Source organism: Bufo bufo, chromosome 4 (genome assembly GCF_905171765.1).
Source record: "Bufo bufo chromosome 4, aBufBuf1.1, whole genome shotgun sequence".
NCBI lineage: Eukaryota > Metazoa > Chordata > Amphibia > Anura > Bufonidae > Bufo > Bufo bufo.
In genome coordinates this window covers 228,133,575-228,150,007 of record NC_053392.1, presented here as the reverse complement: position 1 = coordinate 228,150,007, position 16,433 = coordinate 228,133,575, and the positions used below count along the sequence as shown (strand labels likewise).

The window sequence follows — 16,433 nt, the reverse complement described above, 5'->3', positions numbered from 1 at the left end:
AGGCACTGAGATCCATAGTAAGCGAGCTAAGCTTAAGGAGGGGAAAAGAACCCCTAAGCAATCTTCAGCTCCCAGAGAGGGAGCGACACGCCAGTCCACCTGTCCAGAGGACAGAAAAAAACACGGTGGGCTGGGGGGTGATCTTCTCCCTTTCAGGGAGCTGAAGATCGTTTATTGGTTCTTGGGCTCATTAAAATTCCGCCGGTCCTACCAGTCCACAGGGGCAGTTAACCCCATCTGTGCTGCTGTTGAGGACGTAAGGGAATTCATATTTTAAACTGAAGAATCAAACTGGTAAATATTATGGGGTGTTTTACCTGACTTCCTGTTCTTCTTTACTTAGGCCAAAACCGTATTTTGAGTGTATGTCTGAGCAAGAGAGGCTTTCCTCCAGAATACTAAAAAGACAATAGCATGCATGACATATTTTATGGATTGATATAATATATTTTTAAATATCTTCTGTCTGGTCTATGGTGCTTACCCAGTTTTCACAAACTTGCTCTCAGAAGGGATCCAGACATAACGAATTTTTTGTACTTGAATGTATCTCACCTAATTGCATAAATCATAAATATCAGTAAAAAATATATAGTAAAGTAAAGGGACTTTTAATATATTTAAAATATCTTTAGCTATGGCACATTTCCTTATCATGTGCCTTAAATGTTATTGTTTCATCAGGACAATCCTTTTTTTTTTATTTTTTTTAAACACAATCATTCTTGGAGAGAGGAGCTTAGGGGTGCACAGTTAATGTTTTCCAACTAATAATTGGACTTTACAGCATGGGTGCCTATGCTTTTGTATTTCTATAAGGAAATGCACTTTGCTACTGTGTTAAGTGGTACAGCAATTGTTTTTTAATTTATATCTGGGAGATACACTTTAACACCATCCTGACATAACAATTTCCTGTTTTGTGGCTTTATTTTTTAACTCCCTGCCTTCCCAGAGACATAACTTTGTTTTATTATCTAGTGGAAAGGTGGAAAAAAATTCCAAATACAGTGGAAATAGAAAAAAGGATGCAATTCCGCCACATTTTTATGGATTTTGTTTTTACGGTTCACGATGAAGTAAAACTAACATTTCCATTATTCTCCAGGTCAGTATAATTATGGCAATACAATATTTTTATAGTTTTTCTTGTGTTTTAATACTGAAAAAAAAATAAAAACTTTTAAATATTTTTTTTTAATGCTATGTTCTAACCCCCATAACTTTTGTATATAGCTACATTTATAGAGCTATGTGAAGTTGTAGCTGTTGTTTTTATTAATGCCATCTTTTTTTGTGGAAATCGAAGTGAATGGGCAATATTGATTTTTTTTTTGTTACACCATTCACCATATGGGATAAATGTTTTAATATTAATAGTACAGGCATTTTTGTGTGCAGCAATACCTATAATTAGTGATGAATGAAGTATTAAAAAATTTGATTCAGCTGCTTTGCCAAATTTAAAAAAAAAATCTGCTTTGTGACTAATTACTTCATCACAAAGCACATTTCTTTGTAAGTAGTGAGTGCAATGACAGAGAGTGGCGATTGTGCCGCTCCCTGTTATTGTACCCTTCAGATGCCGCTTTCATGAATATTCGCGCCATCTGATATAAATAAGAGAGTGTAAAATAAAAAATAATAATAATACTTACCTGATAAATTTGCTCGCAACGGGCCAGCCGCCATCTTGCTTGAGGGTCTGACGCAAAATATCACGTGGCCCAAGATGACGTCATCATATGTTACCTTGTACAGGATTTCTGCCGAGATCTTTAAGCAAGATGGTGGCGGCTAGTCCGTCGTGACCAAATGGATCAGGTGGGTATTATTTTATTTTTTTACACAATTTCAGTTTAAATCGATTCGCTACTGCGAAGCACAAGGAAATTCGTCTTTGTGGTGAATCAAATTTATCCTGAAATTCGCTCATCACTACCTATAATGTTTAGTTTTTTTACTGTTTATTTTTATTTACATTTTGCAGAATGAGGGGTGATTTTAATTTTAAGATATTTAAAAAATATATATATTTATATTTTTTTAGGTCCCATGTGACCCCCAACATGCAATCATTAGATTGCAATTTGTATAAAGTAATGGAATTTTATCCATTACAATATACAAAAATCAGTCTATACCAATACAGTGCTGTCACCTGCAGGCCTGAATTGGAATATGCCAGCAATAAACCTAGAAGCCTTGTGCAGACTCTGACTTATTACTTCAATGGAACGCCTTGGTCCCCAATCTCAGCCAGAGTGAGATGTTCCTGCTCAGGAAGCACGCAGTTCTAGTTTTTTTTGACCTTTCAGATGTGGTAAAATTTGACCATGCCACCTGAGGGGTTAAATGGCTGCAATCGGCATTAATGCCTATATCAGAAATTAGTCTTAGGTTTATACTGTGTTAAACAGCAAGCACCCATTAGCTATGGCACTTGCTCCGCTCTGGAGTTTACACCATCATTATCATAATTAGCATTGCTGTTCAGACAGGGCAAATTTACCTTCCCTTCTGGCTCCATTATGGATCTGCTTATAATTGAATTTGCATCACTAATAACTGGATACCCAGGTTTCATTGTTCTGTTAAGTCTGACCTGGATGACCAACTTCTTTATGTAGTCTTTAAGTTCTCCCTGCAGAAAGATTGTAGGACAGATAGACACAAAGTAAAAGACTGATATTGGTAGCCCGTAGACGCCTTGAGGCAACATACAGTCAGGTCCAAATATTGGGACATCGACACAATTCTAACATTTTTGGCTCTATACACCACCACAATGGATTTGAAATGAAACGAACAAGATGTGCTTTAACTGCAGACTGTCAGTTTTAATTTGAGGGTATTTACATCCAAATCAGGTGAACGGTGTAGGAGTTACAACAGTTTTTCATATGTGCCTCTCACTTGTTAAGGGACCAAAAGTAATGGGACCGACTAATAATCATAAATCAAACTTTCACTTTTTAATACTTGGTTTCAAATCTTTTGCAGTCAATTACAGCCTGAAGTCTGGAACGCATAGACATCACCAGACGCTGGGTTTCATCCCTGGTGATGCCCTGCCAGGCCTCTACTGCAACTGTCTTCAGTTCCTGCTTGTTCTTGGGGCATTTTCCCTTTCGTTTTGTCTTCAGCAAGTGAAATGCATGCTCAATCAGATTCAGGTCAGGTGATTGACTTGGCCATTGCATAACATTCCACTTCTTTCCCTTAAAAAAACTCTTTGGTTGCTTTTGCAGTATGCTTTGGGTCATTGTCCATCTGCACTGTGAAGCGCTGTCCAATGAGTTCTGAAGCATTTGGCTGCATATGAGCAGATAATATTGCCCGAAACACTTCATAATTCATCCTGCTGCTTTTGTCAGCAGTCACATCATCAATAAATACAAGAGAACCAGTTCCATTGGCAGACATACATGCCCACGCTATGACACTACCATCACCATGCTTCACTGATGAGGTGGTATGCTTAGGATCATGAGCAGTTCCTTTCCTTCTCCATAATCTTCTCTTCCCATCACTCTGGTACAAGTTGATCTTGGTCTCATCTGTCCATAGGATGTTGTTTCAGAACGGTGAAGGCTTTTTTAGATGTCATTTGGCAAACTCTAATCTGGCCTTCCTGTTTTTGAGGCTCACCAATGGTTTACATCTTGTGGTGAACCCTCTGTACTCACTCTGGTGAAGTCTTCTCTTGATTGTTGACTTTGACACACATACACCTACCTCCTGGAGAGTGTTCTTGATCTGGCCAACTGTTGTGAAGGTTGTTTTCTTCACCAGGGAAAGAATTCTTCGGTCATCCAGCACAGTTGTTTTCCGTGGTCTTCCGGGTTTTTTGGTGTTGCTGAGCTCACCGGTGCGTTCCTTCTTTTTAAGAATGTTCCAAACAGTTGTTTTGGCCACACCTAATGTTTTTACTATCTCTCTGATGGGTTTGTTTTGTTTTTTTTCAGCTTAATGATGGCTTGTTCACTGATAGTAACAGCTCTTTGGATCTCATCTTGAGAGTTGACAGCAACAGATTCCAAATGCAAATAGCACACTTGAAATGAACTCTGGACCTTTTATCTGCTCATTGTAATTGGGATAATGAGGGAATAACACACACCTGGCCATGGAACAGCTGAGAAGCCAATTGTCCTATTACTTTTGGTCCCTTAACAAGTGGGAGGCACATATGCAAACTGTTGTAATTCCTACGCCGTTCACCTGATTTGGATGTAAATGTTAGAAAAAAATGTTAGAATTGTGTCGATGTTCCAATATTTATGGACCTGACTGTATGTACCAATCATTAAAAAGTTGGCCTGGGCATTACTTCTCTTTTTGTAATATAGTGCCAAAAATGTTTATTCATAAAAGAAATGCAATAGAAACACTACCGTATATTTCCAGATCCAATAAGTGGCAATGCTTGCAGTGTTGGCCCCAGCCAACAATTGAAAAAGAAGAAACTGTAGCACTCCTTGCCTCTTTTTATAGTAGTGGTTTATTCACCAAGTAAGTGCGACATAGCTGCATAGTCTTTTTCAAGCAACAGATATTGGTAGCCTGTAGTAGTGATGAGCAGCATAGGCAATATACGTTTTCACGATATTTTGCGAATTTTAGGCCTAACATTCGCCATAAATTAGCAAATTCTAGAATTCATGATCTCCAGTCAGTATTTTCTTGATTGCGAAAATTGGCAATGTAATATGTTCGCATTGCGCGCGCAATACAGGCGTGGCTTACTTTTGCTAAATTTTTCAAGCTGCTAGAAGTTTCCTGAGACTGGAGAAAATGGTTGGCAGCAACTTTCGTGACTGTGAGGAAGAACTCCTGATCGCTCTAAGTAATTTTACATTACAGCACTGTTTTTTATTACATTTCGCATGTATGGCAGAACAATAGCTTTATATGCAAATAGAGTGCTCCAATATATTCACGATTGCGCAAATCAGCACTAATGATGCGCATATAATACATGCAACTTCATATTTTATCAGGTCTGAGTAGATATTACTGATTGGTGCACTAAGTATTGTTGTGAAAGCACTATGTCTGTAGCATGTATGCATGGACAGCAGAGAAACTGTAATTCCTATCACACTACCTAACAACTTGCACTGGAACCTATCTGCTACACTATATCAGGATATAACCTACACTGACTATCTCCCACTAACTATCTGTATTATATATATATGAGCTAACTAACTATCTAATGTAATTGAATAAGGATCCAGATGATTCAGCAATGCACAGAGTACAGCAATGACACTGCTCTCTCTCAGAACTGCAAAAAAAAAAAAAAAAACTGCAGAAAATGGCTGCTGGGGAGGATCTTATATAGTAAGGGGTAGGCAACTTTCCTATTGGTTGCTAGGGATGTTACTAAGCTCAGACAAAGATATTGCAGCCTTCTCATTGGCCTACAAGCAAGAAGTAGTGAGGCTACTGATAAAAAAAAATCTAGAATATTCGCGATTGCGAAGATATAGCACTATATTCTAGATCTTCGCAAATTCTCGAAGTGCCGATATTCGCAATAAAAATTTAAAATAAGAATATTCGCCATAAATACTAGCCTGTAGAAGCTTTGGGCCAAAATATGTACCAATCAAAAAAAGTTGGCCTGGGAATTACTTCTCTTTTTGTACTATAGTGCAATAAATGTATACTATTCATAGTAATTTCATAACTGACAATACACTGTACTCACAGTTGTTCGTAGCAAGATCGTATCAGCGTCTGCTAAATTGCATGGAACACAGTGACACCAAACATCCAGCTCTGGCTTCCAATAAAAGAGTAACTTAAGGAGTCCTATAGAAAACATGTAACCCAGAAGACACAGAACTTTCCTCCACCTCTCTGATTTGAATCCAAATATTTCCTAAAAATAAAAATAATAGAAGAATAACGTAAAACTGGGCTGTTACACTGTAAACCCCTGAATTAACATATATATTTAAAGAGGACCTGTTACCATAAAATGCAGTGCAATCTGCAGGCAGCATGTTATAGGGAAGGATACGTTGACTAGAGTGATATATTTTTTTGTGGGGGAGAAAATTCAAGATAATGTAATTTATACATTTAAATCTCTCCTCTTTCTGACTTGAAGGAAATGTGTCACCAAAAATGTTATCTGCCAGTTAAAACCAGATAGCAACACATCTCCTTTTTTGTAATGTTTTTATTTTCTGATTGTAGATTTTTTTTATTTCATTTTCTGAACATGATTATGGGGGGTCGCCATCTTGCCGGAACTGTTCAGTATTTACAAATCATTAAAATAAATTACTTTATGGCAGCCACATGAGCCATAGACATAATGGTTGGAGGGGACCTCATTGACTTCTACAGGACATTTTTCTAAGCATGTTCTGTAACCTGTGCAAAGGTTTCATTGTACAAGAAAAGAGTAGATAAGTGTTGACAATCACCTATTGTGAATGGTGGAACCTGTTTTATCTGTACACAGAGGTGAGATCATTATAGGCAGGATTAGAATGAGTTAACTGCAGTAAAGTGGTATTAGCTCTAAAGTGGCCTATTTTAAGCCTTAGCAACGCTCCTCTGTCTTCTGTTTACATAACAGTGGAGACTTGCTAACACTGACTGTGTTATGTAAACAGAAGACAGAGAAGCGTTGCTAAGGCTCAAAATGGGCCACTTTAGAGCTATTTTTCGAATAGAAATGCACGATTTCAGTAATTAAATCACTGCCCCTATACTATACAAAAATGAAAATAGAACGACAGTTACACTTTAAGATTCTAATAAGGGTTGATGTAGCAGCTACTTTTACATGAAACACTCTTCCTCATTCAGAGTATCAGAGTCTGACTCTTCACTTGACTGTGTTCTACCCTAAAAAAGAAATCAGTGCATTTACAGCAGGGATCAGCAACCTCCGGCACTCCAGATGTTCTGAAACTACAACTTCCAGAATGCTCTATTAACTTCTATGTGAGTTGTCAGAGCAGCCGGCCATGTTTGCATGCTGGGAGTTGTAGTTTCACAGCAGCTAGAGTGCCGAAGGTTGCTGATCCCTGATCTACAGCATATGCCCAACCAGATATAAACAGTCAATTGTATAAATACTTAAAATATTCCATGCATTTATTGTCATGTAAGTAGTAGAATAAACTTGTAAAGTTATAGGTATCCTCCTGCTGTGTGTATGGTGCGAGGAAAATCAAGAATATTTGCAAACTTATCATTGTATGTCTTTACTGTATAACATGAATATTTACAAGTAATGCTAATATTTCAGTCATGGAATAGAGTAAAAGATTCTTCTATTTGATTAAAGAATTAATAAATAAACATAATTCACACTGTACTATGAAGTTAATTAAGACCCAGAGTGGCAGCAAATGTTAAATACATTGTATAGCAAGTTTGAACATGTTTAGTTGCATTCTGACCTCAAAATTCCTGAGTGGATATTACTTTAATATCTGAAAGGCTGGAATGTAGGGCAAATTACTGCATTTAAAAGTACTATGATGGGTTTCAACAAAGACAATGGCCCTGATTTATCATACCTTCACTTCAGAATTCTGGCGTCAAAAAGTCATTTTCACTCGCTTGCACCAAGCGATTGCGCAATTTGCATTTTTATAGCACTCTGAAAAAACAGTTTAAAACTTGGACCCGAACTCGACAAAGTTTTAACCTGTTTTTTCAGTTTACAAATCAATTACAAAGTTATTCAACGAAGTCTCGTGGGACTTCGCTAATTTACTTCGCCTCATCGGAGGTCGGATATTTTAATTAGAGATGGGCGAATTTCTCAAAAATTCAATTCGGTCTGTTTGCCTAATTTTCCAAAAAGATTCGATCCGAATTAATTTGTGGCGAATCGAGTTAAAAAACAGCTATTTCCTGGCTGCAGAAAGCCTGTATAGTGGTTAAGAACACTGTGTCTTGCAGCAACACGCATAGTGAGTCTGCTGTGGTAGTGAAACAATACTATGAGTCAGTATGATACGCAGATGATGGGCGTCGCCACTTCTTTGGGCAGTTATGTGGCCAAATAACTCAAGTGTGAACTCAACCTTAGGCCTCTTTCACACGACTGTATGGCTTTTTCAGTGTTTTGCGGTCCGTTTTTCACAGATCCGTTGTGTTTCCGTTTCTGTTCCGTTATTCCATTCTGTTTTTCCGTATGGCATATACAGAATACAGTAATTACATAGAAAAAATTGGACTGGGAATACAATTTTCAATAGATGGTTCCGCAGAAACAAAATGGATATGGAAGACATACGGATGCATTTCCGTATGTGTTCCATTTTTTTTGCGGACCCATTGACTTGAATGGAGCCACGGAACGTGATTTGCGGGCAATAATAGGACATGTTCTATCTTTCAACGGAACGGAAAAACGGAAATACGGAAACGGAATGCATACGGAGTACATTCTGTTTTTTTGTGGAACCATTTAAATGAACGGTTCTGTATACGGACCATATACGAAACGCAAAAAACAGCCCGTAAACGTAAAATAAAAATGGTCGTGTGAAAGAGGGCCTTACAGGTCGATGCTAGCGTCAGGTATAAAGAAACGCGCAGAGGCCCAAGATCCTACTATAGCGTGAAAGAGCGCACTTCTTTTGCACCATCCTCAGCTGATTCCACATAGATGTCTACAGAACCTGTTCTATTAAACACTCATACAAATAGAACCACCCTGACAGAGTGGAGAGGGTGTCAGCAGTAAGTTTGTGTTGACGTCACTGATTATTTTGCCCTTCCTCTGATCCATCCGAACAATAACCCCCAAAAAATGGATCTTGTCTGTTGAGCATCTGCCTTCACTCGGTCAGCATTTGGTCAGTAATCCATCAGCTAATGCCAAAAAAGAACAGGAGTGTATCCAAAACAGAGATGACATGTGAATGTAATATTTGCATGTCTTCTGTGTTTTGTACCCACTCCTGCTTTTGGCTACCAAATTATAAACCAATTCTGATGGGACTATACAGGCCTTAAAGCTGCTACACAGACAGGATCCATTGTGTGTCTCATTTTCCCTTCATTCTAACAGATCAGAAGAAGGGTCAAATAAATGATGATGTCAACCAGGCCAAAAAAGGAAAAATAGTGGCCCAGTCATGAAGTGGAGAGGGTGGAAACAGCATGAGAAGTCCAAAGAGTGGCCCAATTACATAGTGTGGAGGTGGCAGAAGCATCAGGAAACCACATAGTGGCAAGGTGACATAGTGTGGAGGTGGCAGCAGCATCAGGAGACCACAGAGTGGCAAGGTGACATAGTGTAAAGGTAGCAGTAGCATCAGGAGACCACAGAGTGGTACAATGATATAGTGTGGAGGTGGCAGCAGCAGCATGAGGAGGTCACAGAGTGGCAAAGTGACATAGTGCTGAGGTAGCAGCAGCATCAGTAGACCACAGAGTGGCAAGGTGACATAGTGTGGAGGTGCTAGCAGCATCAGGAGACCACAGAGTAGCAAGGTGACATAGTGTGGAGTGCCAGAAGCATCATGAGACCACAGAGTGACCCGGTGACAGAGCGTGTAGGTGGCAGCATCAGCATGAGGAGGCCACAGAGTGGCAAGGTGACATAGTGTGGGGGTGGCAGCAGCATCAGGAGACCACAGAGTGGCAAGGTGACATAGTGTGGAGCAGGCAGCAGCATCAGGAGACCACAGAGCGGCAAGGTGACATGGTGTGGAGGTGCACAAAACGAGATCCAACAACAATCTCACCAAACCTCTTAGGAACACTCAATAAATATATCTCTTCCCATCAAAAAATGAGTGAAAATTATTTCCTAGTATAATAATTGATTTTATTAATCATGATTAAAAAGGACAAGTAAATATAACAAGATGATAGGGAATCCAGTAAAATAGCGCTGCTGGACAATTCCTAACCTTCCTGTGTCACAGGTAAACAAATATAAACAAAATTCATAAGGCAAGAAACATTAGTTAAAATTACTATCACGAATGAGCACAGTGGAATTAATGCCTAGAGATAGGATAGGAATTAGTGACAAACTAGGGTGAGATAACCACCTCAAAATAGACTCCGATCCTGTATAAGGAATGGTACATAGTGAAATTAATGCTCAATAAATAAGTGAAAAGTAAAGTGCAATGAGTATAACTAAATGGCCAAACCGAATCTGAACAGGTCACATACCAGGATAAGAATGGTAAAGCAGTAGCTATCCCCTCAGGCTTCTTCTGCACTTTACTTTTCACTTATTGAGCATTAACTTCACTATGTACCATTCCTTATACAGGATCGGAGTCTATTTTGAGGTGGTTATCTCACCCTAGTTTGTCACTAATTCCTATCCTATCTCTAGGCATTAATTCCACTGTGCTCATTCGTAATAGTAATTTTAACTAATGTTTCTTGCCTTATGAATTTTGTTTACACTTGTTTACCTGTGACTCAGGAAGGTTAGGAATTGTCCAGCAGTGCTATTTTATTGGATCTCCTGTCATCATGTTATATTTACTTGTACTTTTTAATCTGACTACATAGGATGTCTCTATAGTACTTCAGTTTGTCCTCCCTCTCAGCGGGTGTAAAAAAAATGCCCCCATTTTGGACTGGTAGCGAGGGTCTAACCTTTTGGAGAACCAGTAGTCATCCCTCTTCCAAATGGTGACAATTCGGCTGTCACTACGCAAGCAGGGCTTTTATTTTCTCACTTCTCCACACAACGGCTAATAAGCCCCTTTTTTCCCCACTAATACACGACAAAAAAAGCCTTTAGAACATATAACTGCGGCCGTGAAACGCAAAGAATATATTTTTTTGCCACTAATACACGCCAAAAAGGGTTGTAATTTTCTCACTCCACCACACAACGGCTAATAAGGTCTATCTCTTTTTCCCCACTAATACACACCAAAAAAAAGGCTTTAGAACATATATATATATATATATATATATATAACTGCACTGCACAAGCGCTAATAAGACCCCAATAACAATAATGGGGTTTGCTGGAATTACAGAGGTATTGCAAACCGGAAATGAGCAGCAGTATAATGGCAATTTGGATCCCCAGTCAGTGCAGCAAGGTGTAATAGGATTGTTCCTATTACCCAGGCTGTAAACACCCCTATTGAACCCTGTTCTGATTCAATACTGTGTAATAATTCCTCCCTATCCTTTCCCTACACTTCTAAAGCTTTTTCCCTGAACTTCTATTGAGCAAAATACTGTATAAGTTTTCAAGTCTTTCCTAGCACTGTCCCCAGTGCCTGCTAACATCTCTCCCTGCACTAAGTACACTGGAAAATGGCTGACTCCAAGATGGCTGAGGCTATTTATAGGGCTGTGACATCACAGGATTGTCTGGCTGGCTGCTGATTGGCTGCATGCATGGCATTGTGAGTAATCCCTTGTTCCCTTGTGTGTCGTTCTTGTGGAGAAAAAAACACTATATATTAGTTGATCGCATAGTGCTAGAGCAGGCATCCTCAAACTGCGACCCTTCGGCTGTTGCAAAACTACAACTCCCAGCATGCCCGGACAGCCTACAGGTATCAGCCTACAGCAGGGCATTGTGGGAGTTGTAGTTTTACAACAGCTTGAGGGCTGCAGTTTGAGGATGCCTGGGCTAGAGGCAGCCGAGCTTGGACTAGGTCTGGCACGTTTTGAGCTTACACTCATAGTATCAGCAGCATCACCAGTTCCCTGACATTTTTCCTGAAGGTTTTGGCCATACATTGCATCTGTTCTTTATTGCCCTGCGGCCACTACACTTCTCCTTTAATGTCACCTTCTCCTCAATATCCGGATATGTCTCCCAGGACCTGTCAAACACAAAATCATCTTCATAGTCCTCACCCTTCCTATTACTTTTATACGACTTTGATATGTCATCGTGAACTTCTTGGTCCTCCTCCTGTTTCCCTGCTCTGTATTTGCCCTGAGTGTCACTGTTGCTACCACTGCCGCTACCACTACCAGTGTAGCTACAAGTGCCACTACTACTACTTATGGCTGGATGGCTGGTGCTACTACTATCACTACTACCCACATTCTGACTCTTGGATGATAAGGCCTGGGTCTTTCATGTAGCACTCTTCCATTTTCCAGACATTTTTTATGATGCCTATAAATGCAATGTTAGCAGTAAATTGCCTTTGAAATACACAGTCTGATGCAATAATGTGTCCGCTAACACAGATATAATAATGCAATGTTTGATGTAACATGTCATTGAACTATGCATTCAATATCAAAGGTATAACAATGCAACGCCTCCTCATGCCAGTCCAATTGCTGACTGTTCTCACACAAGTCATTGACATAGACATAACAAAGCAATATTTGCAGTAAAATGTCTTTACACTATGCCTTCAATTGCACTGTTATGACTTTAATTTAGTAGTAAAATGTATTTGAAATAAATGGTCTGATGCAGTAGTATGTCTGCCAACACGGATATAACAATGCAATGCTTGAGGTAAAATGTCTTTGAACTATGCATTCAAAATCACAGGTATAACTCCTCCTCATGGAAGTCCAATTGCTAACCGTTCTCACACCAGTTATTAACAGGGAGACTATCTTGAGTATGTTCCATAGAGCATGGGTTTTTGTTGCCTCTTCTTAGGAAAACAGAAGTCGCTTTAAGGGTCCATTCACACGTCCGCAATTCTGTTCCGCATTTTGTGGAATGGAATTGCAGACCCATTGATTTCTATGGGGCCACACTATGTGCTGTCCGGATCTGCATTTCCGGATCCGTTCTTCCGGGTCTGCAATTCCGTTCCCGAAAAAAATAGAACATGTCCTATTCTTGTCCGCGATGCGCAGTCCCCAAAATGCGAGAACACACATTGCCGGTGTCCATGTTTTGCGGATCCGCAAAACACATACGGATGTGTAAATGGACCCTAATAGGAAGGTGCAGTAAAAACAGGGATGGTTCGACTGAAAAGCTTCTCTGGGGCTACAAAAAGGAGCAGCAATGGGAGTATTGTTACCCTTGACTCCAAGGAACAGTGTCAGGTGAACTCAACATCATACAACTATAACTGAGAGGAGAAGTGACCCATCCAGTCCACAATGTCATCCTCTTTGTCCTCAATAATATAAGTATATGGCACCTATTGGAAGCTAGGGAGAACTGTGGTCTGTTGCTACTACTACTATTTCTACTGGCCAGACAGCTTATGCTGATACAGCAAGCCCATAAGGAGCCAGAGCTGAGGATAGGAATGGTTGTGGCTCTTGCTGTCATAGTCAATCACAGTGTCTGTCCTCACACCGTTGCTCCCTATGTTCAAATCAATAGGCCACAACACTTTAAAAAAATGGCAAGGGTGGGTGCGCGTCCGAGTTGTGTTCTGTAGCTCCACCTCAAGAACTGTAGATATCACACAAATATTTAGACAGCACTCCGTGATGATGATGATAATAGGTGGTAATTTATTTCATATTATTTCAGCCGGAAACAGTGGTACATCAGTTGCATGCGACGTTTAGGGCTAACATACGCCCTTCATCAGGCACTAGTAGGACCAAAGCTTGTGTATAGCCGGCACTGTGCGGCGTATGTTAGCCCGAAACGTTGCACGCAACTGATGTACCACTGTTTCCGGCTGAAATAATATTAAATAAATTACCATTTATTATCATCATCATCATCACGGAGTGCTGTCTAAATATTTGTGTGATATCTACCGTTGCTCCCTAGGGTCATGAGTGAAAGGAGGGGGCACCCGTTATTTCCTCAGGGCACACCCTCATTCTCGGACTCCTTTGAATGGGTGCAAAGCAGGGCTTGTAGAGTGCAATGGCCAGCGAGCCCAAAAGTACAGTAGAAGAATAAATGTCTCATTTTACTGTAGTGCAAAATGGGATTTGTAGTACATCCAACTATAGTAAAACACAGTTCAAACTGTAAACAGTGCAATTCTCTCCCAGATAGCACTTTATGGATTTAGGTAATCATGGGAAGAGTGATGGCCCTCTTTCCTCTTTATGTTGCTAAAGTCTCTCTCAGTTAAATCTATAGCTGGCAACAGTGCTTTTGCAATATGCCTGTAATTAGTGTTCAGCGAATCTAAGTTAATAAAGTAGACTTTGATCTGAATTTCAGGAAAATTTTTATTTGCCTCGCACTTCGTGGTAACAAATCAATTTTTTCTAAAATGGCAGTTAAAAAAATAGATACTTATCTCATCGATTTGCTCGAGGAGAGGCCGCAGTGGCAATCTTGATTGAAGAAACCACCCGCAATTTGAGTGTTGTGACGTCACCACGTCGGGGCGCGATGGCATCATCAGTGATGACGTCACTGCACCTGGCGAGCATGATGATGTGATGACGTTACATGTGTAGCGGTCAGAGGAGGGAGAGACCGCAAAGCAGGATTTAAGTACAGTACAGCGGACAAGGAGACTGAAGCAAAAGCCGGCTTTATTAAGGAGCAAAATGAAACTGCCGGAAAAGCTGAGTAACAATACAGTACCACCGCACCAGAGGCACAATGGGTCAATGACAGGAATGGTATGAACAGGTGAACATAAAACAACAACAGTGGTAATGAGATTTTGCATAGACACAGAATAAGCTAAATAGCAAACAGTCAGCTTGCAGGCTACTCTCCACACTTATTTCCTATCTAGCCCTGCTACCCAGGGGACGCTTCTACAGCGCACTGACTAAGTCCCTGTCTCTATAACCTATCACAGATCAGCACCGGTGCCACTCACAGTTCTGCAGATTCTCTTGGATCCCATAAGATGCAGTCTGGATCCAGGTCCGGTCGCTTGCTTGTCTGTCTTTCTCTCTCTGGTCACAACAGATGCAGCTCTCCACCTCTGGCAGGAAGGATCCAGCTGGTAATCGTCTGGTACGGGTCTCTACACGGTCCCACTTCTTCTTGAACACACAGTGAAGTCTCTTTCTCTGGGTCACAGCTGCAGCACTTCAGTTCAGAGTCTATCTTGGCCTGTCTCCAGCACAGCCAGCTTCTCAGGACTCCATCAGTCAGGCTCCATGTCCCATCACTAGCCTTTACTTGGCTCCTAACATGGCAGCCATCCTCTCACAGATCTCTGGACACCCCCACCTCTAGCCAGGACTCAAACCCCGGAAACTTCTGGCTCCTCCTACCTCTTGTGCATCTCAGCAACAGTTCAGCTTCCTCATTCTCAGAGCCACAGTGGCCTCTAGTGGCTGAAATAAGTCATTACAGTCTATGTAGCACCATATTGTAGATATCTGTGCAAATAACAGTATTCTAGGGGCTGACCCTTACACATGTCACCGTGTGTGATATTTTATGCAGTTTCTTCAATCAAGATGGCCGTGACAGCCTATTCGCAAGCAAATGGATGATGTAAGTACAGTATGTATTTTTATAACCCTGATTAACCCCTAAAAGGCCTCAATGTTGCTGTCAGATGCCGTAATCAGCTTTGATCACGGCATCTAAGGGGTTCAATAATGGGGGGGGGGGTGGCAATGTGATCGTTGTGACAAAGTAGTTCGTAATGAATTGAATTTCTTGATCAAGTTCGGCGAAGCTGCCAAATCAAATATTTGAAAACTGTACTCATCACTACCTGTAATCCGTACGGTGGCATACAATCTGAATGATACATCTGGACAGGACGTTGCTTAAAGGGAACCTGTCATGTGGATATTTGATTATAATCTAACTAATTATATACAATAATTAACTACTAAAAAGTACCTTAGATGTATTCACTTACTGGTGTGACAGATGGTTATCTCATAATATACACACAAAGATGCCACATGCCGAATGCTAATGAGCTGATTTGAGTCCAGCGTTTTTTTTAATTCAGACCTATAGCCACTCCCCTGCCCACCTGCTGCTGAGTCATATGGAAAATAACTGTCAATCAGCAGCAGGTAGGCGGGGAGAGTAAGGAGCTCATGAATATTCAGGACTCATCATTATGAGCTGGAGCTTTTCAATACAAGATGTTGGCAGATTGACTGGGTCAATTAAAGAAAGTGACCCAGCATTGTGCTAAGAGAATCAGTCACTTATTTATGTTGCCCTTAGTTAGGACACCATAAAACTGGTGAGAGGTTCCCTTTAAGTGTGTATTAACTGTAATCCCTCCATGGCAGTAAAGTCTGTATTGCCCTCAATGGTGGCTACCTTACTAATGGACTCTTTTCACTCAGCCATGCAGGTTCTAAGTTTCCCAATTCACTCCCTTATCTTTCTTGCTGCAGTAATTCACACAGAGATCTATCTTTGAATCGTGAGGCTTAAGAAGAAGGAGCACATGGCATAGCTTCTTTCCACCTTTACCTCCCTCAGGGCCAGCCTTTGGGGTGTGCGGGCTGTGCGGCCGCACAGGGCGCCATAGCAACAGGGGCGCCGGGCGGCCGACAGCTCGCAATGTAATATGCGGCAGGCGAGGCGGCACTTGTGTTCTCCC

General features: G+C 40.6%; 1 protein-coding gene across 1 annotated transcript in view; it reads right to left on the bottom strand.

Moving 5' to 3' along the window:
• LOC120999125 (probable cation-transporting ATPase 13A5) overlaps nucleotides 1-11,880 on the bottom strand; it is a 286,280-nt gene extending 274,400 nt beyond the window's left edge. The window contains exons 1-5 of the mRNA XM_040429998.1: nucleotides 11,845-11,880; nucleotides 5,720-5,893; nucleotides 2,513-2,644; nucleotides 485-555; nucleotides 318-398 (exon numbers count right to left, since the gene is read on the bottom strand). Coding sequence (XP_040285932.1) covers nucleotides 318-398; nucleotides 485-555; nucleotides 2,513-2,644; nucleotides 5,720-5,893; nucleotides 11,845-11,880 — 494 coding nt within the window. The remainder of the gene's footprint in view (nucleotides 1-317; nucleotides 399-484; nucleotides 556-2,512; nucleotides 2,645-5,719; nucleotides 5,894-11,844) is intronic.
• Between the last annotated feature and the right edge of the window lie 4,553 nt (nucleotides 11,881-16,433).